Genomic DNA, 21,684 nt, shown 5'->3' on the forward strand with positions numbered 1-21,684 from the left:
GAGCAGACATAGGCAGTACAGGGTGGCACGATCAGCATTAAAAAGGGCTTCTTCTGTAAGCACGCATGTGCGAGTACACACACACACACACACACACACACACACACACACACACACACACACACACACACACCAGGTAGTACCTAACAGGACAGGAATGGTGCGGACACTGAGTCACAGGCCGCGGGGGAGGATGGGGGAGAGGACAGGGAGGAGTGGGATCTGTGCCCAAGCGGGTGCCCCTAGAGGTGACCCTGTTTAGTGCAGTCGAACGCTGCCATGGTGGTGGGCACACCCAGGGCTTCCACAACTGTCTGTTGGCCAAGCATGTAGCAATGTCAGAATCCCCTTCCTCTTCCCTGGGAGCTCTCCTGGCCCCTAGGGTCAGAGCACAGGGCCTCTGCAGCTGGAGGTCATGGGTTTGAGCTGAGCAGTGCTCTGACAGTATTCTTTCTCTCTCTCTCATCATTTATTTATTTATTCAATAGAGACAGGAAGAGATTGAGAAGGGAGAGATGGAGAGGGAGAGAGACAGAGAGACACCTGTAGCCCTGCTTCACCACTTGTAAAGCTCCCCCCCCACCACAGGTGGGGACTGAAAGCTTGAACCCAGATCCTTGCACATGGTAATGTGTGCACTCAACCAAGGGTGCCTATTTATTTATTTATTTATTTATTGGATAGGGAAAAGAGTAAACTTGAGAGGGGAGAAGGAAAGAGAGGGAGAGACAAGAAAGATAGCTGCAGTCCTGCTTCATCACTCACAAAGCTCTCCCCCTACAGGTGGGGACCAAGGGCTCCAACCTGGGTCCTTGTGCACATTGCAACATGCACTCCTTACCAGGTGCGCCACTGTCCGGCTCCCCCTCTCTTTCTGTCTCTCTCTCTCTCTCTCTCTCTCTCATTTTCCATTTCTTATACAGATAAATCTATAAATATGGAAACTAAATATTTTTTTAATATTTTAGAAATGTTACGTTAATTATTTTTTTCCTCCAGGGTTATTGCTGGGGCTTGGGGCCTGCACTATAAATCCACTGCTCCTGGAGGCTATTTTTTCCCTTTTGTTGCCCCTGTTGTTTATCATTGTTGTTATTATTATTGTTGTTATTGCTGTCATTGTTGTTGAGTAGGACAGAGAGAAACGGAGAGAAGAGGGAAGACAGAGAGGGGGAGAGAAAGATAGACACTTGCAGACCTGCTTCACTGCCCATGAAGTGACCCCCCTGCAGGTAGGGAGCTAGGGGCTCGAACCAGGATCCTTACACTGGTCCTTGCACTTTGCGCCATGTACACTTAAACCATTGTGCTACCACCTGGCCCTCCATATTTATTTAACGTTAACAAGAGAGAGAGAAAGATACTAGAGTCCTGCTCAGCTTTGGCTGATGGTGGTGCTGGGGATAGAACCTGGGACCTCAGAGCCTCAAGCATGAGGGCGTTGTGCATAGTCATTATACTGTCTCAGCAGCCCCTAATAGTTTCCCTCTCTCAGACGGCAAACATCCGCGCCCGGCCAGAGCCACGAGCTGCAGCCACAGCAGCACGACCCTCAGGGCAGCAGACACAGAAAAGGCACCCTGAGCTCTTGGGGTCGGTCTCCCCATGAGCAGGAGGGGCCAGGCCTCGGGGTCCTGGCAGGAGCCACAAGCAGTGGAGCCACAACGACCTGCAGGCAGCAGCGTCCACTCCTGGGCAGGCGAGTACAGTGGGGGGCAGGTGAGCTGCTGGCAGGGTTGGGGCATGACCGTTACCTGGCGTCACTCACCCGAGCCCTAGCACCAGCCTCACACAGAACCCACAGCCTGGGAACCCTGTGCTCCCTGGTGCAGAGTCTGAGCGCCCCTTTCCTGGGAAACCTCTCAAGCCCTCTGGGCAGCAAGAAGCTTTGTCCCTCCACTCCATGGGTGGTGGGGTCACACGGCAGCCCAGACCCTGGGGCATGTGGCAGAGTCTATCAGACTCTAGCGCCAGGTTCCCACTGGACTCCCTGCCTAGTGCTTCTCCTGGCCGCTGGCATCACCCCTGAGCTGCCCGCCCACACCGGGCACCCTAGAGCACCCGCGGGTGAGGCTCCCACCCATCCACCCCACACATCGGCTCTGAGACCCTCACCTTGCCCGTGGACTTGGTCCCCTTCCAGATGCAGAAGTAGCAGATGGTCCAGGCAGCCAGGAGACACAGGGCCAGCTCCCCTCGGAGATTCCCAATGTGCTCGATGCCATCCGAGATGGCCAGGACCCGGCGCCTGTGGGGGAACCCAAGAGTCACCCATGGGCCCAGCTGGGGGTGGGGGCTGCAGGGGACAGGGGTCTTCCCAGTCAAGCCCAGGGCAAAGGGATGCAGGGGCGGGGGGAGCAGGATCATTAAGGGTGTGCTCAGCCAGAGGGGAGGTGCTGGGTCCCTCCCCAGGACTATGTGGCAGCACCCTGCACAGCACCCAGGGAGCTCCATGGAGGGTGGGGCAGAGCTGTGGGATCACTCCACTCTCAGCACCATGCACAGCACCCAGGGTGCCCTATGGATGGTGGGCAGGGTGTTAATATCTCACCTCTCTTACCACAAATAAGCATACAGAATTACACTGGGACCGAGGCAGCTCAGGAGCCCAAGCACAGGGTCCTGGGTTCAGGCCCCAGCAGGACACTAGAACTAAAGCAAGAATGTAGTTAAGAGGGTGGTGGGCGCAGGGCTTAGGGTCAGCAAGGGGAGGGCTGCGGTGCATCAGGCTGGAGGTAGGGCCACCCTGCTCTTTGTCCCTCCTCTTCTGCTTTGCCAAGAAGCTGAGAGCAGTCTGGAGAACTCTCAGAAGGCTAGATGGACCTACCCTATGACCCTGAAATTCTTTTCCTGGGGATACAGCCTAAGGAACACAAACACACCCATTCAAAAAGGTTTGTGTACACCTATGTTTATAGCAGCACAATTTGTAATAGCCAAAACCTGGAAGCAACCCAAATGTTCAACAACAGATCAGTGGCTGAGAAAGTTGTCATTTAGATACACGATGGAATACTACTCAGCTATTAAAAATGATGCAGTCAGCTTCTTCACCTCATCTTGGATGGAGCTTGGAGAAAGCATGCTAAGTGAGATAAGTCAGAAGCAGAAGGATGAATACGGGATGATCCCACTCTCAGGCAGAAGCTGAGAAACAAGAACAGAAGGGGAAACACAAAGCAGACCTTGGACTGGGTTTGGTGTGTCACATCAAAGTAAAGGACTGGGGTGGGGGAGCTTTCACATCCTAGTGCAGGATGGTGGAGGAGGACCTAGGCTGGGGGCAGGGGTGAGAGTGATTTGTAGAAAACTGAGAAATTCTACACATGAACCAACAACTGTATTGACTGTAACCATTAATTCCTCCATTTAAAAAAAGAAAGAGGGGCCAGGTGGTAGCGCACCTGGTAAAACACACGTTATAGTGCGCAAGGAGCCGGGTTCAAGCCCTGGTCCCCACCTGCAGGGGGAAAGCTTCACGAGTGGTGAAGCAGGGCTGTGGGTGTCTCTCTGGCTCTCTCTCCCTCTCTTTCTCCCCCTCTGCTCTCAATTTCTCTCTGTCACTATCCAGTAGATAAAATAAAATAAAATAAATTTTAACAAAAATCATTTTAAGAAAGAAAGAAAGAAGAAGCCTGCATAGCAGAGGGCCTAGGGGAGTCCCCTGCTCACTACGTCAGAGAAGTCACATAAGGAAGAGACACGCTCTGGTGGGCTGGGCATGTTCAAGGCTCATCCCTCAACCACAGGAAAAATAAAAGAAATAAATAAATGGAGGCCAGACAGGGACACACCTCACTGAGTGCATGTTAACAAACTCAAGGACTCGTGTTCAAGCCCCCAGCCCCCAGCTGCAGGAGGGAGGCTTCACAAGCAGTGGAGCAGGGCTGCAGGTGTCTCTCCTCCATCTCCCCTCCCCAGTCAATTTCTCTCTTTTAAAAATTTTTTTATATTTATTTATTTTCCCTTTTGTTGCCCTTGTTGTTTTTTATTGTTGTTGTAGTTATTATTGTTGTTTTTATTGCTGTCATTGTTGTTAACTAGAGAGAAATGGAGAGAGGAGGGGAAGACAGAGACGGGGAGAGAAAGACAGACACCCGCAGACCTGCTTCACTGCCTGTGAAGCGACTCCCCTGCAGGTGGGGAGCCGTGGGATGGAAACAGGATCCTTACGCCGGTCCTTGTGCTTTGCGTGGCCACGTGCGCTTAACCCACTGAGCTACCACCCAACTCCCTCTCTTTCTTTCTTCAATAAAATATATTTTTTATAATGGGGGGTCTGGGAGGCAGCTTATCAACAGATCATGTGTCTTGCAGATATGAGGCCTTGGGGTCAATGCCTGACATGAAAAGAATAAACAAACAAACAAAAACCCCCAGCAAGACTGGAATGGAACAAGATTAATGGTAGAGTGTGCTCTACATTTGTTCTCTCTCTCTCAAAACAAAACAATAAAACTTCAACTGCTGGGGTGTGGGTAGATAGCATACTGGTTATGCAAAAAGACTCGTATTCCTGAGGCTTCAAAGTTTCAGGTTCAATCCCTTGCACCACCACAAACCAGAGCTGAGCAGTAGTCTGGTAAAAAATAAAAAAATAAAAAAATAATTGGTGTATTGCACCAAAGTAAAAGACTCTGGGGTAAGTGTGTGTGTGTGTGTGTGTGGGGGGGGGGGTGTTTCAGGTCCAGGAACATGATGGCAGAGGAGGACCTAGTGGGGGTTGTGTTGTCATGTGGAAAACTGGGAAATGTTATGCATGTACAAACTATTGTATTTTAACTATTAATCCCCTAATAAATAAATTAAAAACAAACTTCATCTGCTGCTTTAAGTAACTGAGGTCTCTGGAAGTCCGTGTCTTCTAGCACAGCCTGCCCTGTCCCGATACTCCCAGAGGCCAGGGCGGCTTCCTGAAGGAAGGGGCATTTAAGCCAAGCTTTGGAGGATGGTGGGTTTTAGCCAGGAAAGGGGGCTGGTGGTCACTGAGGTCCAGGGAGGGACTGGAGGACAGACAAGAGGGCAAGGAACCCAGGGTTCAGGAGGAAGCAGGAAGGACAAGAGGAGGACCCACAGGGAGACTGTAAATGTCTTTACTGTGATTCTGTTGTTACTGTTACTGTTATTGTTACAATTGCAACTATGCCTGGCATTTCCTGGGGGCTCACACATGTGAGATTTCATTGTTCCAGCCCAGCTCTTTCAGAGAGAGAGAGAGAGGGAGAGAGGGAGAGAGAGAGAGAGAGAGAGACAGAGAGACAGAGAGACAGAGACGGCCTGACACCACAACCCTGGGACTGTGGTGTTCCCATGTGGAGCACATCTAGCAAGGAGCCACCTCTGGCCTCAGGCCTTGGGTGCCTGGCCCTGGGCTATGGCACCATAGAGGGCAGGGACTGTACACCAGGAACGGGTGGGGGCACCCCTCAGCCACAGCTCATTGAGCCCCCTCTCTGTGCCAAGAGCCCTGGCCCCAAGGTCCACACCTGGGAGAGGTTATCTCTTTAGAGTCACCCCCACCCCAGCTCCATATTATACAGAACCATGGCTCCAACATTTCCCTCCCACCTGCCGACGTCTCTCTGTGGACCCCCCCCCCAACAGGCCTGGTAACCTGGGGCATCTGAGAAAGCAGCCTCCCCCCACCCTGTGTCTCTCTGGAATCTGCACCCTGCACCTCTCCTCCACAGCCCCCACCAGCCGACTGCAGGCTGATCCACCCTCAAGGTGTCAGACAGAGTCCCCAAGCAAGACTGGGGTATAAGTGACCACAAGGTGAATCCAAAGGAAGTCGGCTCTTGAACCCAGGGCCGGTAGGAGTGAGAAGCCCCACTTGAATACCCAGGGAGCCAGCGCCCAGGATGTGAGCAGAGTCAGGGATAAAAAAGGCCGCATGACACCAGGCCTCTGATAGGACAGGAAGACAGATAGGGGGAGTGGCTGCCTGTGCAAAGGTGGGCAGGCATGGGGCAGTGGGCAGCAGGCGGTGGGCATGGGGCAGCAGGCAGTGGGGCGTGGGGTGTGGGACAGTGGGCAGCAGGTGGTGGGCATGGGGCAGTGGGCATGTGGCAGCAGGGATCCCCCAGTGGCCTGACCAGAGCACAGTCCCTCAACCCACGCAGGACCGCCCAGGTCCAAACCGTGGGGCATTCTGTCCCTTTCCTAGGAGTGGTGACACTGCAGTGAAGTGCTTCCGGGTAGGGTCTCCTCTCTTCTCTTTGGGGGGCCTCGGGGAGGGAGTCATGAACCCCTTATGGAGCAACAGAAAGGATGGGCTTTCTTCCCCCACCAAGAAAGAATCCCCGGAAACTCTGCAGGGAACTCTGGGGAGCTCACCAGCCTTCTCCAGTCTAGTAGCTGAAAACTGCCCCTCTCCAAACAGCACCCCAAGGGTCAGGAGGCAGCTTACCTGGCAGAACCTTAACAGGCACTAAGCCCCGGGTTCGAGGCCTGGCACTACATGGGAACACCATGGACAGCACTGGGGGAGCCTCATGGCTGGTGGAGCAGCCAGCAGCCCTGAGCATCTCATCTCTCTCTCTCTCTCTCTCTCTCTCTCTCTCTCTCTCTCTCAACTCTCTCTCTCTCTCTCTAAATGGAAGCTTGGGCCTGGGAGGCAGCTATGTCGCAGGGTGCAGGTGAATGAGTTCACGCCCTGCAGCCACACTGAGCAGGTGAACACCACGTCTTCCAGAGCCCAGCGGCTGATGGGCGAGGAGGGCTGGCCAGAGCACAGAAGGCCCACTGCAGAGCCCAGGAGGCACTGCCCTGCCCACTGGGGTGGACTTGGCCACTAAGGAAACACAAGAGGGACCCAAGAGGGGAACACCCAGTTGAATGTACACATCACTATGTGCAAGGACCCAGGTTCAAGTCCCCTCTCCCCACCTGCAGGGGGCAAGCTTCATGGTGAAGCAGGGCCACAAGTGTCTTTCTATCTCTTCCCCTCTCTATCTTCCCCTCCCCTCTCAATTTCTCTCTGTCTTATTCAATAAAATAGAAAAAAAAGGATAAAACAGCCACTGGGAGTGGTGGGTTTGTAGTGCAGGCACAAAGCCCCAAGGATAACCCTGGTGGCAAAAAAAAAAAAAAAAAAAGGAAGGAAGGAAGGAAGGAAGGAAGGAAAAGAAAGGAAAAGAAAAAAGAAAAAGGAAAAAGAAAAAAAAGGAAGCCCACTTGACACTTGTCAGGGTGGAAGGCACCCACACACCTGGAGACCTGGAGACCTGGAGCCCTGTGTTGGCTCTTCTGATGGAGAGTATTTGAACTGGGAGGAGCCCGGCTCTGGTCCCCACCTCCCATCCTGGAAGCCGGAGCTCTGAGCCCAGGGGAGCAGCCTCATGCACTGACACCCTCCTCCAAGCAGGAGGCCGGTTCCCCAGTGCCTCGGCTGAACTGTTCTTCTGTGGCAGCCGACACTGTTTGGAAACATCCACTGAGGGTTTTCTCTACCTCTGGGCAGCGCGTGGCTCGACCTGGTCTCCACAGTTGGGGCAGGGGCAGGTTCCCAGCCCGCAGAGGAGGACTGTTCAGGAACCGACAAAGCCAGTCTTTGAGTGCTGGAGGGCAGGGGGGCACACCACTCCAGAGGCCTGCAGAGGAGAGGGCAGCTTTTCCTGGTAAAGGCTTTCTTAGGTCCCCCCCGGCACCCTCCAACCCCCGCTCTGCGGACAGGGAGGTCTGAATGGAGGAGCCTGCTGCCAGCAACCCGGCTTCACACAAACAGACCCAGGAAGAGACTTCGCTTCATTGTCCCAGGAGCTGCAAGGGTCTCTGCCAGAGGGCTCCTGGAAGGCCCCCTCTGCTCCAGAGGCCGACTGCTGGCTCAGAGCCAGGTGGGAAGGCAAATTCTCAGGCCTGCAGACACATTACCCAGTAGGGTGCATTCCTTTCCATGTTCCAGGCCCTGGGTTCAAATACTGACATCCCATGGGAGCCCCATGGAGGGTGGGCAGGGCTGTGGGTTCTCTCCTGTCTCAGCACCATGCACAGCACCCAGGGAGCCTCATGGAGGGTGGGCATGGCTGTGGGTTCTCTCCTGTCTCAGCACCAAGGACAGCACCCAGGGAGCCCCATGGAGGGTGAGCAGGGCTGTGGGGTGTCTCCTCTCTCAGCACCAAGGACAGCACCCAGGGAGCCCCATGGAGGGTGGGCAGGGCTGTGGGGTCTCTCCTCTCTCAGCACCATGCACAGCACCCAGGGAGCCCCATGGAGGGTGGGCAGGGCTGTGGGGTCTCTCCTCTCTCAGCACCAAGGACAGCACCCAGGGAGCCCCATGGAGGGTGAGCAGGGCTGTGGGGTCTCTCCTCTCTCAGCACCAAGGACAGCATCCATTTCAGTAGTATCATACGCATGCACAGAGACACCGGTGTCACTACCTGGACACTACAGGGAAAATATAATCCCATGTTTTCCTTTTTTTCTCTCCTTTTTTCTCACCTTTTTTTTGTTCCCCAGAGCCCTGCTCAGCTCTGGCTGACGGTGGTGCTGGGGATTAAACTTGGAACCTCAGAGCCTCAGATGGGAGTATCTATGCAGAGTCATTATGCTGTCTCTCCGGCCCTATTTCTTTCTTCCTTTTAAATGTCTTAGTCATGTTAACAAGGTGGGGGGGGGTACGGGAGAGAGACCGATCCCAGAACCCTGCTCAGCTCTGGCTGATGGTGGTGAGGGAGATTGAACCTGGGAGCCTCAGACAGGAGAGCCTGTTTGCTGAAACATCGTGCTGTCTCCCCAGCCCTGCAGAAAAAAAATATGATACAACTAACCAGAAAACTCAGCAATTCTACTCTTAAATTTCACTCAAGATAAGTATGAACATACGAATGAGCACAGACACGCAAACATGTTTGCAGCCATTTCTCCCCACCCCCACCCCCAGACTCCCCAAAACTGAAAACCACTTGAATGTGTTTAATTAGCAGACAGGCAGAGGGGAACACAGCACACCCACATGGTGGAGTATTACTCAGTCATAAAAAAGGACGAGGCCACCTGGAATGTTCTGTTTTTTGCACTGTTGTTTTTTGCACTGTTTTTGCACTGTTGTTTTTTGCACTGCGCAAGCTAATTGTAAAGTTCATTTGGAAGATAACTGGGGAATAGGACAAAGAGGAGGGGGCATTTGATGAGCTCACAGCTTCCCATAAAGCTCCAGGTGTGTCACCAACATGCAACTAACCAGAGAGGCCAGCACAGGGGACAGAGTCCCCAAACAGACACGAGCCTTAGGTCAAGTTACACGGGAGACGGGCCCGCAGACCAGTAGGGAGGCGGAAGGGTTCAGTAAACACTAAGATAACATGACTATCGGTGTTTGTTTTATTTTACCAGACTACAGCACTGCTCAGCTCTGGTTTATGGTGGTGCAGGGGATTGAACCTGGGACTTTGGAGCCTCAGGTATGAATGATTCTTTGCAGAAGCATTATGCTATCTAGCCCTGCCACTATCCATGTGTTTAAACCTGAAATTATGAAAATCCAGGATTATCACCCTAAGTGTGGAAGCAATTGAAACAAAAAATATTAAACTCTTGGAAGACAATGCTAAAATGTTTTTACAATTTGGCGTAGGGAGATGGAGTTGAGCACACATGTTACAGTGCTCAAGGACCCAGGTTCAAGCCCCCGCTCCCCACCTGAAGGGGGGAAGCTTCATGAGTGGTGAAGCAGGTCTGCTGGTGTCTCTATCTCCCTCTCAATTTCTCTCTGTCCTGTCAAGAGGAGAGGGGAGGGGAGAAGATGGGAGGAGAGGAGAGAAAAGGAGAAGGGAAGGCAGGGGAGGGGAAGAGAGGGGAGAGGAACAGAGGAGAGGAGAAATGGCCGCTGGTAATAGTGAATTTGTTGTACAGGCGCCAAGCCCTAGCAATAACCCTGGTAGTAATAAAAATACAAGATACCAGCCATGCAAATTCAAAAGGGTAAAAAGCTGACTTCAGGGAGTTAGGCAGTAGTGCAGTGGGTTAAGTGCACATGGTGCAAAGCACAAGGACCGGTATAAGGACCCTGGTTCGAGCCCCCGGCTCCCCACCTGCAGGGAGTCACTTCACAAGTGGTGAAGTAGGTCTGTGGGTGTCTAACTTTCTCTCCCCTTCTCTGTCTTCCCCTCCTCTCTCCATTTCTCTCTGTCCTATCCAACAATGACAACATCAATAACAACAACAATAAAAAACAAGGGTAACAAAAGGGAATAAATAAAAGCATATATTTTTTAAAAATCTGACTTCAGTAAAGCTGGGACCTGTCCTCATGGAGCAAGGTGGAGGGAGAGTGTCCTAAAGCCACAGGATACTATTTCTTGGCCTTCACCTCAGCAGAACTTGGGCTCTGAGCAGCCCAGGGGCCAAGGAGAAGATTCTTGAGCACTCTTGCTTGGAGAAGGAACTAAAGCAACCCCTTTGGATGCAACCTGGCATCATCTGGGAAAGCCGCCATGTGTGCCCACCGCTGGGCCACCCACTCGGGCTTGTGGGCTAGAAACCCTCACTCAGGCGCTTGGAGGCACAGACTCGAGGCTTCTGGGGTGCCTTATAGTAAGAGGGAAACAGCCTGAGGGGCCCCCACCTCCCATTCCCAGCTGGCTGGGCACAACAGTCTACTCAGATCCTGAAATACTATGCAGACAGGAAAAGGATTGGACCAAGGCCGAGTGCCCCGCCAAAGCAATACTGCACAGAGAAACAAAGTTATACAGAATATCAGCGCGGACAGCTCCCATGTAGAAGCCAGAACACACAAGGGAGGAAAAGGTGCTGTTGGAGGCTGTGTCCCACATTCAATCCCAGAACCACCATCAGGCAGAAATCAAGAGGGCTCTTTAACTCCATATCCCTTTCTCATTAAAATAAAATTATATATATACATATATACATACATATATACATACATATATGTACATATATGTACATATATAACGGCACATCTTGATGAATGGGGTCTCTAAGTTTATATCTATAGACGCTGGTGTGGGTGTTCAAGCCACAGCCCCTCTACATGGGGGGTAGGGGGAGGTTAAGCCTTCAGACCTCTCGGCTGGGAGAACCTCCACCCTCAGACCCACAGAGGAATCATCTCCCTAACATCCGGGGGCAGGGGGCTCTCACCCCCTCACTGCAGAAGCCCCGGGTCAGGTCAGGGCTGTGGTGTGTGTGTCTGAACCATGTCTTCCTGGTGCAGAGGACACCTCCACAACCCACAGCCCCGTGCATGACCACCCTGGGGCACCTAAAGGTGCTGGAAACCACAGCTACTGCCTCCAACACCCATGAGCTCTGGCACACCCTGTCACCATCTTAGGAACTGCAGCCCCCACATGCCCCTGCACAGCCAGTCTGTCTCCTGCCCTCTCCCCCCACTGAGCACTCCCTGTGTGAACCCATCTGTGGACTGTCCATCACTTGGGCCAGCACCCGTGCTCCTGAGCCCCGAGACAGACTGGGGCTAGGGCAGCACTCCCCTACCCCAGGGAGTCTTAAAGTCCCCCCCCACCCTCCAGCTGTAGCTTAGCCAAAAGCCCAGGAAAGCTGTCAAGTTGATGGCAGTGGGTGGGGGGAGGCTGCAGGGCAGGGGGGTGCAGGGCAGAGGGAGGATTCAGGGTGGGGAGGAGACAGGTCAGGGAGGAGGCTGCAGGCTGGGGGGAGGCTACAGGGCAGGGAAGATGCAGGTCAGGGGGAGGATGCAGGGCAGGGGGGAGGCTACAGGGTAGGGGGGCAGAGGCAGGTCAGGGCAGAGGCTGCAGGGCAGAGGAGAGACAGGTCAGGGAGGAGGCTGCAGGTCGGGGGGAGGCTACAGGGCAGGGAGGATGCAGGTCAGGGGAGGATGCAGGGAAGGGGGGAGGCTACAGGGCAGGGGGCAGAGGCAGGTCAGGGCAGAGGCTGCAGGGCGGAGGAGAGGCTACAGGGTAGGGGGAGGAGGCAGGTCAGGGGGGAGGCTACAGGGCAGGGGGAGGCTGCAGGGCAGGGGGAGGATGCAAGGCAGAGGAGAGGCTACAGAGCAGGGGGGGAGGATGCAGGGCAGGGGGGAGGCTTTGGAGGCCAGGGGGAGGCTGCCGCTCTGCCCACTTACTCCCAAAACTCCATGACAGGGGAGGTGGCGTTCTGCAGAGATGCGTGGCTGTGGTTGCTCATGTTCAGCTTCTGGAACTCCACACAGCGGTCTGCAGGGAAGCAGACAGAGAGATGAGGTGAGTGTGGAAGGCAGGTGGAGAGGATGGTGCCACTACAGCCACGCCAGGGCCAGGAGGCCAGGAGCCACAGAGAGCTGAGGGGTGGGGTGTTCCTCCTGCCTTCTGGAGACACAGGCCTCCCGCCATGAACCACTGCCCCTGTAGCTTGCTGTGTCGTGGGTGCGTGCCCCCATGCACCCTCCCGGATTAGCCCTCAATACTGCCCCCCCAACCTGTCCTGGGCGGCAGGTACTGCCACATATACCACACACTAAGGCACGAAAACCACCAGACTGCACAGTCCATACCTGCTCTGCTCTTAATGTCCTCTGAGCAGAGCCGGGCAGTGGTGCATCTAGTAGACCAGATGTTCCCATGCACAAGGACCTGGGTTCAAGCCCCTATCCCCACCTGCAGGGTGAAGCTACTGAGTGGTGAAACAGGGCTGCAGGTCTCTCTCTCTCTCTCTCTCTCTCTCTCTGTGTGTGTGTTTCTATCTCCACCTTTCCCTCTCAGTTTTAACATCAATAGCAAAAATGGAACTAAAAAATAAAACGGCGCAATGCGCAAGGACTGGCAGAAAGATCTTGGTTCGAGCTCCCGGCTCCCCACCTGTGGGGGAGTCACTTCACAAGCGGTGAAGCAGGTCTGCCGGTGTCTCTCTTTCTCTCCTCCTCTCTGTCTTCCCTTCCTCTCTCCATTTCTCTCTGTCCTATCCAACAATGACATCAATAACAACAACAACAATAACTATAACAATAAAACAACAAGGACAACAAAAGGGAAAAAATAAATAAATGTTTTTAAGAAATAAAATAAAATAAAATAAAAGGAAAGAACTGGCCCTTGAGAGCACTGAATTTGTCATGCAGGCATCAAGTCTCAGGATAACTCTAAAGCAATATAAAAATGATAAATAAGAAAGAAAGGGGGGCAGGCAGTGGCACACCCAGTTAAATACACATAGTACTAAGCTCAAGGACCTGTGCAAGGATCCAGGTTCAAGTCCCTGGCTCCCCACCTGCAGATGGAAGTTTCACAAGTGGTGAATCAGGTATGCAGATGTCTTTCTCCCCCCCCCATCTCCCCTCCTCTCTCAATATCTCTCTGTCCTGTCAAATAAAATGGAAAAATGGCCACCAGGAGCAATGGACTCATAGTGCTGGCACTGAGCCACAGAGATAACCCTGGAGGCAAAAAAGAAATGAAAGAAAGAAGGCCATGCCAGGCATTGGTGCACCTGGGTAAGCACACATATTACAGTGCACAAGGACCCAAGTTCAAGTCCCCAGACCCCACATGCAGGGAGGAAGCTTCAGAAGTGGTAAAGCAGGGCTGCAAGTCTCTCTCTCTCTCTATCACCATTTCTGGCTGTCTCTATCCAACAAATAAATAAAGATAATTGAAAAATAGGGGGTCTGGAGGTAGTGAAGCAGGTGAAGTGCAGGTGGCCCAAAGCACAAGGACCGGCATAAGGATCCCGGTTCGAACCCCGGCTCCCCACCTGCAGGGGAGTCGCTTCACAGGCGGTGAAGACGGTCTTCAGGTGTCTGTCTTTCTCTCCCCCCCTCTGTCTTTCCCTGCTCTCTCCATTTCTCTCTGTCCTATCCAACAACAATGACAACAATAACTACAACAATAAAACAAGGGCAACAAAAGGGAAAAAAAATAAAATAAAATGAAAGTCTTAACAAGAACATATTTTAAAAAGAAAGAAAGGGAGGAAGGAATGGAAGAAGGAAAGAAGAAAGAAAAAGAAAGGAGACCCAAAAAAAATTCCCTTAAAGTAAAAACACACAATGCACGTAGAAAAGGGCCACTCATGGGCCCTGCCGACATTCTAGGATTCGGGTTGCGTCAGCCTGGCCAGGGCCCACACCCCACCCTCTGCCTTCTCCCAGTGACAAAAGTCACTTCCAGGGACAATCTATCCCTGTCCCTCTTACTGTTACCACAGCCTTATGGCCAGGGCTGCGGGCAGCACTGCTGAAAAGGAAGCCCAGACCAGTGCTGGACTTGGGTTCGGCCATGGGCAGGTGATGTCTGCCCTGAGCCAAGCAATGGTGGCAGCTAGCAGTCAGGACCTGCCTCCCAGAGCCCAAGCCTCTGTCCAGATAGGACGGCAGACGGAACAGCAAACAGAAGACAAGAACCCGAGGTGATCAGGACATGGCTCTGTCCAAGGGGCATGGTGCCTTCAAATATTGACCTGGCAGGCAGATGGGGGATCAAAGCATGCCGGGGTGAGGGGGCAGGGCACAGCCAAGTAGGGGGACACAGGACCACCACTGAGCCCCTGCTGCCTGGCAAGGAGGTAGGAAGTTGGGTTTGGAATTGGCGGACCGTACCCATGTTTCCTGAAAAGCTGGGAAGCCGGGTTTCGTGGGGTGTCTGCCGGCAGCCGGACATGCTGGTCAGCCTGGCTGACCTCCTGCCCCATGGGCAAGCCCAAACCCAGCTTCACCCTGTCCTCAGATGGAGAGGACTCTGACACGAGAGAGGCAGGGCTGGGACTACAGCCTGAGCCCCTGAATCTCAGCCTAGTGCCACCTCCTCAAATCCCCACCACACCCCCCAAGGGCTCTGTCTCTCAGTGTGGCAGAGCCAGGAAGGAGACTGGCCAGTCTCTGTCCCATCCCTGGGACTGTTCTCGTAATGTCCCCAAACACACCTGACTGCCGGCCTCATTCTCATCCTCAGTGAGCACCCCTCAGGGCACTGGACTCAGCGCAAGAGACAGAGGCCAGGCCTGGTGTCCCTGAGGGGAACACAGTCCACTCACACAGACCCCCAGGGTAGCAGGCATCCCTGCACCACCATACCTGTGTTCCACTCATGGCCGCATGTGGCCCAGGGCAGCTCGGTGGTGAAGCAATTGCTCAGGTAGAAGATGGCCCAGGCCAGGATGATAATGTAGTACACGTTGAGGTGGGCCTCGATCACCTGGGTGGCATAGCCGATGCCTGTAAGAGAGGAGGGCCCCAGGGTCACTCCACCTTCTCCGGTCCCCTCAGCCACTTCCAGGGCCAGAGCAACACCTGGGGTGAACTCAGGGCCTTCACGTGTGTGATACACTGCTGAGAGGCTTCTTGGACTCTCTTTAGAGAGACAGAACAGAGACCCCACAGCCCTGCCCCACCCTCCATGGGGATCCCTGGGTGCTGTGCATGATGCTGAGAGAGGAGAGACCCCCCACAGCCCTGCATCACCCTCCATGGGGTCCCTGGGTGCTGTGCATGGTGCTGAGAGAGGAGAGACCCCACAGCCCTGCCCACCCTCCATGGGGCTCCCTGGGTACTGTGCATGGTGCTGAGACAGGAGAGACCCCCCCACACAGCCCTGCCCACCTTCCATGGGGCTCCCTGGGTGCTGTGCATGGTGCTGAGACAGGAGAGACCCCCACACACAGCCTTGCCCACCTTCCATGGGGCTCCCTGGGTACTGTGCATGATGCTGAAACAGGAGAGACCCCATAGCCCTGCCCACTCTCCATGGGGCTCCCTGGGTGCTGCTGTCCACACCACTCCCATGCGCTGCCAGGGATTGAACTCAGGGCCCTGTACGTGGTAAGGCACTTGCTTTTTCTGGGTGAGCCAGCTCCTGCTTCCTTTTCTGATCAAGGTCAGGCTTACCTTCAAATAAAGGACAGACCTTCCTCCAACACGTAATACCGCCTTCACTGGTGAACTGGCCCAGCGCGGTTTCCAGGAAAAAGACAGGAATCCCACAGCAGATAAAAAACACCACATAGGGAATCAGGAAGGCCCCTGGGAGGAAGCAAACAGGGGAGCGGTGAGCTTCACAGTGACCCACCCTAGGGCCCAGAAGGCTGGCCGCCACCCAGCCTCCAAAAGACCACTTCGAGCTTAGCCTTAGCTCAGCGACCTGGAAGCACAGCTCCCTCCTGGGCCTTTCCACAAAGCAAATGAACAAGGAGATGAGTGGAGCCATTACCACCAGGAAGGAGCTGATCTGTGCGAATCCCCCCTTCTCTCTTGCTCCCATCACAGAAACAGCGTGGAAACACACACTGTTTATTCCCCGACACCAGACCTTTCAAATCAACCCTTTAACCAGAGTTGCTTTTATTTATTTTTCTTCTTCTCTAAACGAAGTGCTCTCAGCTATGGGATTAACAGCCCCTCTCCATCCATCCTGCCAGCAGAACCTTCTTCTGGGTTTTGAAAGGGTCTTACTGTTTTTGCAAGGCCAGGGACTATTTTTAAAAGTTTCACATTGGGGAAGAACACTTGGTTGTCCAGTTCAGTAAGCTGAGCTGTGTGGATCTCTTTCTTTCTTTCTCCCCCTTTATCTCTTTCTCTCCCTTTCTTTCTCTCTCTCCTTCGCTCCCTCCCTTCCTTTCCTCCTTCCTTCAGCCCTTCCTTCCTCTCTCTCTTCCTCAGTTCTATCCTTCCTTCTTCCTTCCCTAAATTTCCTCCTTCCTCCCTGCCCCAGTGCCATGATCAGGCAGGGGCAATGAGACACAGATAAGACACTGACTCAGCCCCAGTGATCACAGCAAGCTGTGGAAGTCCCTTTGCCTGTGACTCCCCTAGAAGTCAACAGACAGACCGACAGACAGACAGCACACTTCCTGAAGGCCTCATGAAAGCCTGTCCTGGAGTGGAGTGTCAGTTAAGCCAGGGAGCTGAGTGCCCGGGCAGTGGCTCATTTGAAAAATTTCTCCCTCTTCAGCCTCTTGGTGGCTCGGAGTGAAAGTCTGTGGAACTTGGACCGAGACCAGCTCGCCCTGCTTTCTGCCGGGGTGTGCTTTGTCTTATGGTCCACCAACTTTCTGGGCCTAAAAAGATGTCAAAACCCACTGTTTTCCAGGGTCAGCCTCAAGGGTGTCCTGGGGTCTATGTGACCATGTCAACTCTAAGAGGCCAAATCCCCCAAGAGGGGCTCTGAGTCTTTACCCCAACCCCTCGCCAAGGCACGGCCACCAGTGGCCACCTCCTCATAGGGCAGAACAGGCTGGCAGCAGCCTGGGCCTGGGGCTAGACGTGCCAGGGGAAGGACCCAGGGCCAGGCAGGGCCCCGCTCCCTCTCCCCACAGCTGGGCACACAGGAAGGCCTGCAGCCTGCAGACCAGGCGCCTGGGCCCTGCCAGCCAACTTCTGGGTCACGGTCTTGAGTCCTGGCTGCGCTGAGAGGCAGGGGCTCAGCTCATAGGAACAGAAACCCAGGCCGTCTTGTGCCACCAGAATTCACAGACTCCCCTGTCACGGAAGCCGTGCCATCCTTTAGAAGTGACAGGTAGGGGCTCCTGAAGGCGGGGAACCCTTTCCTGAGCCTGGAGATGTGGGGCTTCACAGCTGCATTCCCACCAAGCTGGCCGTGCCATGCCGCGCCAGCAGAAGTGCCCACTCCCACGTGTGAGCATTTTGCACACACTTAGTCGATGTGCCACTATTAATCCTGGGTGAGCCTGATACCAGAAAAATAATAATAGTAAAAAATCTGACGATGATTCTTACAACCAGCAATGCCTTAAAGGGCCTGGAGAGAAGGGAAAGACAGGAAGGGGAGCAAACGGGTAGCCCCACACCACAGGTGACTTTGGGAAAAAGGGGGAACACAGCCTGTCACTGGGCAATCCAGCTTGCTTCCCACTCTCTCCTTCTGGTTAGAGGAGCTGGAGCCAGGGGGACTGGTGACAGTCCCCAGTCCCTGGTCCCTTGTCCCGGGTCCGCAGTCCCCTGATCCTGATCCCCTGTCCCTGGATCCTTGTCCCTGGTCTCCTGTTATCTGTCCCCTGTCCCTATTCCCAAGTCCCATGTCCTAGGTCCCCTGTACCCATTCCCAGGTACCTTGTCCCATGTCCCCATTCCCAGGTTCCTTGTCCCAGGACCCCAGTCCCAGGTCCCCTGTCACCATTCCCAAGCCCCCGTCCTAGGTCCCCATTCCCAAGTCCCTTGCCCCATGTCTCCATTCCCAGGTCCCTTGTCCTGTGTCCCTAGTCCCAGGTCCCCTGTCACTATTCTCAGGCCCCCTGTCCTAGGTACCCTGACCCAGGCCCCCAGGCCCAGGTCTCCTATCCCCATTCCCAAGTCCACTGTCCCAGGCCCCCTGTCACCTGTACCCTGCATCCTGCCCCCGTGGACAGCGCGGTGCTCCGTGCACCTCCCCACACAGCCCAGCGCCCATGCGAGCAGGTGGCAGCTCCAGGTGTGGAGCGGGGCCAGGTGGCCGCCCGGGACAGGGACCCCAGGGGCGGCCCCTCACCCTCACCTCCGCCGTTCTTGTAGCACAGGTAGGGGAAGCGCCACACATTGCCCAGCCCGATGATCTCGCCCGCCACGCTGAGCACGAACTCCACCTTGCTGTTCCAGTGCCCGCGCTCATGCACCGCCTTGTCGCGCGTGTCGCGTGTGTCCTGCTTGTCGCTCGCGGCCTCGGCGCCGGGCGCCCCCTCGGCCTGCCCGTCGGCCCCCGGCAGCGCCGTCCCTGCCGTCATGGCCGCGTCCTGTGCCCGTGGCTGCTAGCGCCGGGCCCGCTTTTCAGGGGGGCGGGCGGGGGCGGAGCCGCTCGGCGGGCGGGGCTGTGGGGGGCGGAGGGGACGGGCGGGTGCAGAGGGGACAGGAGGGGACAGGCGGGGACGCGCCCCGCCTCCAGCGCCCACGCCACCCCCACCCCTGACCACCTGGGCGCAGCCAGAACCGTTTTGCGCGCCCCCGAACCTGCACGCGCGGCCCCAGATCCATCTCGCGCTCCCCCAGCTCCCTTACGTGCACCCCCAGACCCTTCATGCGCATCTCAGATTCTTCATGCGCGCCCCCAGCCCACTTACGTGCGCCCCCAGGCCCCCTTACATGCGCCCCCAAACCCATCACACACACCCCAAACCTCCCTTATATGAGCAACCAGGCCCTTCACGCGCACTCCCAGCTCCCTATGCTTGCTCCCACGACCTACACATGCGCCCCCAGATCTGCTTAGGTGCGACCCCGGAAACTTCACGCGCGCCCCCAGACGCTTCACATGCACCTCCCGAACCTTCACGTGCACCCCCAGACCCTTGTGCGCGCCCCAGCCCCCTTCAGATGTGGCCCTAGCCCCCTTACGCACGCCCCAAGCCCCCTAAGCACGCCACCGGACTCCTAAGTGCATCCCCGGGCCCCTTATGCGCGCCCCCAGACCCCTATGCACGCCCCCAGACTCTTATACGCTCCCCGGGCCCCTTGTGTGCACCCTTGCCACACTAAGCTCACCCTATTCCCCTCACTCACGTCCCTGACTCCCTAGGTGGCTTAGATCCAGATCCTTCAAGCGGACCCCCAGCCCCCTAAGTGCACCCCCAACCCCATATGCACAGCCCCAGTCCCCCTAAACTCACCTCATACCTTTCACAAGTGCTCCAGCCCCCTAAGCACACCCCAATCACTTTGCACGCACCCCCAGATCCCTTATGTGTGCTCCACCTGACTAAGCTCACCCAGACCCTTCACAGTCACCCCCAAACTCTAAGTGCACACCTCCATCCTCCTTAGTGCACTCCTAGCCCTCCAAGCTCACCCCAGACCCTTTCCTTGTGCTCTGTCTCCTTAAGCACAACAGGACCCCCCTTCCACATGTGCCCCTGGTCCCTCTGCACGCACCCCAAGGCCCCTTAGGTGCACACCCAGCCCCTTTGGCACCCCTACCCCCCCATGTCCCCAAGGGACTCCAACACCAGAGGGAAGGTGCAGAGAGCCAGTGCCCAGCCCCAGCGCTGCTGTTCCCTCTGTCACCTGCAGGGGCTGGCTGGGTCTCCCTCCAGGACTAGGCTGGAGTAGTTTCCTCTCACCCCCACCTCCTCATCACCCCCCAGCCCCACACCTGTGAAGCCTGCTCTAGGGGCTCCTCAGGGCTGGAGCTCTGCCCTTCTCAAAGAGCTGAGGGCCTGGTTAAGCACACACCGGCACAAGGACCCAGGTTCAAGCCCCCGGTTTCTACCTGCAGGAGGGAAACTTCGTTAGCGGTGAAACGGGGCTGCAGGTATCTTTCTGCTTCTTAATTTCTCTTTGTCCTACCTAATAAAATAGAGAGGGGGGGAAAAAAGGAAAAAAAATAGCCTCCAGGAGCAGTGGAATTGTGCCGACACTGAGCCCCAGCGATAATCCTGGGGCAATAAAATCAAATAAAATTTGGGGGCTGTTTCCAGGCCAGAGAGCAGGGGCCATGGTGGGGCAGAGCAGGGAGGGGAGAGTGACATCTGCTTAGTGACTTGGGGCACCCCCTTTGCCCCCCAGCCTGTCCTAGCACCCAGCTGCCAGGCTCTCCTGCTGGGAAACAAGCAGCTCTCACTGGCTGGCATGCTGTGTCTGTCTCAGTTAACTGAAGAGCCCTGAACTCTCTGTGCCTCAGTTTCTCAGTCTGCAAAAGCAAATTCCAATGGTGCCTCGAGCTTCTAATTTTCATTTTAGTTATGAAATTCAAGGAAATGAACAGGGCTGCACCCAAGTTTATGTCTGTTTATGTCCATAGAGGCAACAAGAAGAGACATCTCAGCACAGTCTCACCAGCCCCCTTCCCCATCCATGGGTTCCCTAGCTGTTGTCTTTAGTGCTTCTGTGGAGTGGCTGGGATCTAACCCAGGGCCTGCACATGCCTGGCCCTCTAAGTTGTCCTTGGCCTTCCAGTGGTGATTTTCTTCTAGTGTGTGTGTGTGTGTGTGTGTGTGTGTGTGTGTGTGTGTGTGTGTTGGGAACAGGTGCTGGAGGAGCCTTCGTGACACCTGGCATCACACAGAGTGGTGCTGTCGTGGGCCCTGTCGAGCATGGCACAGCACCCCAGCTGCAGGGCTCAGCACAAGAACCAGCGTACAGTAGGTGCTTGGTAAATGGCTATGGAAAGAGGGAGGGAGGAAGAAGACAAAGGGAAGATTATCTGAACTGGTGATTGAGGCACCAAGGAGCTGAGCAGTGTCCGGTGCCTTGTCTCTCTGTCTGTCTCTGTCTATCTCTTTGTGTATCTAGTTTTAGGAGTGAGCCCTAGTATTGCAGGAGACACACTAATGTTCAGAACAAGTGCCACTCCCCAGTCTGCTCGTGCCAAGCCCCCCCCCCATGTTCACCGCCCAGCCCTGGACACCTGCAGGTTAGGGGTGGGGGGTCCTGGTTTGTGGGTGTCAGCCTCTCCTGCTCCGGTCTCTTCCCACCTCCACCCCCAAAGCCCTCTTGTCAGGCCACCCTCCTCCCAACTCCCACGATCATACTTCCCATGAGAGGTTCAGCTGTGGCCTGTCTCCACCTCCCACTCCTCGACCCACAGCAATCTGGCAACCCCCCCACCACCTCCCCATCTCCCCCCACCCCCACCCCAGTGCTGCTCCAAGGAGGCTGGGGGAGGGCCCGCCACTGCCACCGGGGAAACTGTCTGCACCTCCTTCCCGTTACTTCTCAGCCTGTGACAACACACAGGTGTCAGTGTTCTCACTCAACATCTGTACAGATGTCTGGGTTTGAGCCCCAGGCCGACATGGAGGAGAGCCTGCAGGGAGGGAGCTGCATGGATTCCTGACTGGTACTATGTTGTC

The 21,684-nt window shown here is 55.2% G+C and overlaps 1 protein-coding gene across 1 annotated transcript in view; it reads right to left on the reverse strand.

Moving 5' to 3' along the window:
* Positions 1 to 18,651, reverse strand: part of SLC6A11 (solute carrier family 6 member 11) — a 102,523-nt gene extending 83,872 nt beyond the window's left edge. The window contains exons 1-5 of the mRNA XM_007517145.3: positions 18,399 to 18,651; positions 15,797 to 15,931; positions 14,987 to 15,127; positions 12,065 to 12,155; positions 2,116 to 2,248 (exon numbers count right to left, since the gene is read on the reverse strand). Of these exons, the coding sequence (XP_007517207.2) occupies positions 2,116 to 2,248; positions 12,065 to 12,155; positions 14,987 to 15,127; positions 15,797 to 15,931; positions 18,399 to 18,624 (726 nt within the window). The 5' untranslated portion in view covers positions 18,625 to 18,651. The remainder of the gene's footprint in view (positions 1 to 2,115; positions 2,249 to 12,064; positions 12,156 to 14,986; positions 15,128 to 15,796; positions 15,932 to 18,398) is intronic.
* Between the last annotated feature and the right edge of the window lie 3,033 nt (positions 18,652 to 21,684).

The sequence above is a fragment of the Erinaceus europaeus genome, chromosome 21 (assembly GCF_950295315.1).
Source record: "Erinaceus europaeus chromosome 21, mEriEur2.1, whole genome shotgun sequence".
Classification (NCBI taxonomy): Eukaryota; Metazoa; Chordata; class Mammalia; order Eulipotyphla; family Erinaceidae; genus Erinaceus; species Erinaceus europaeus.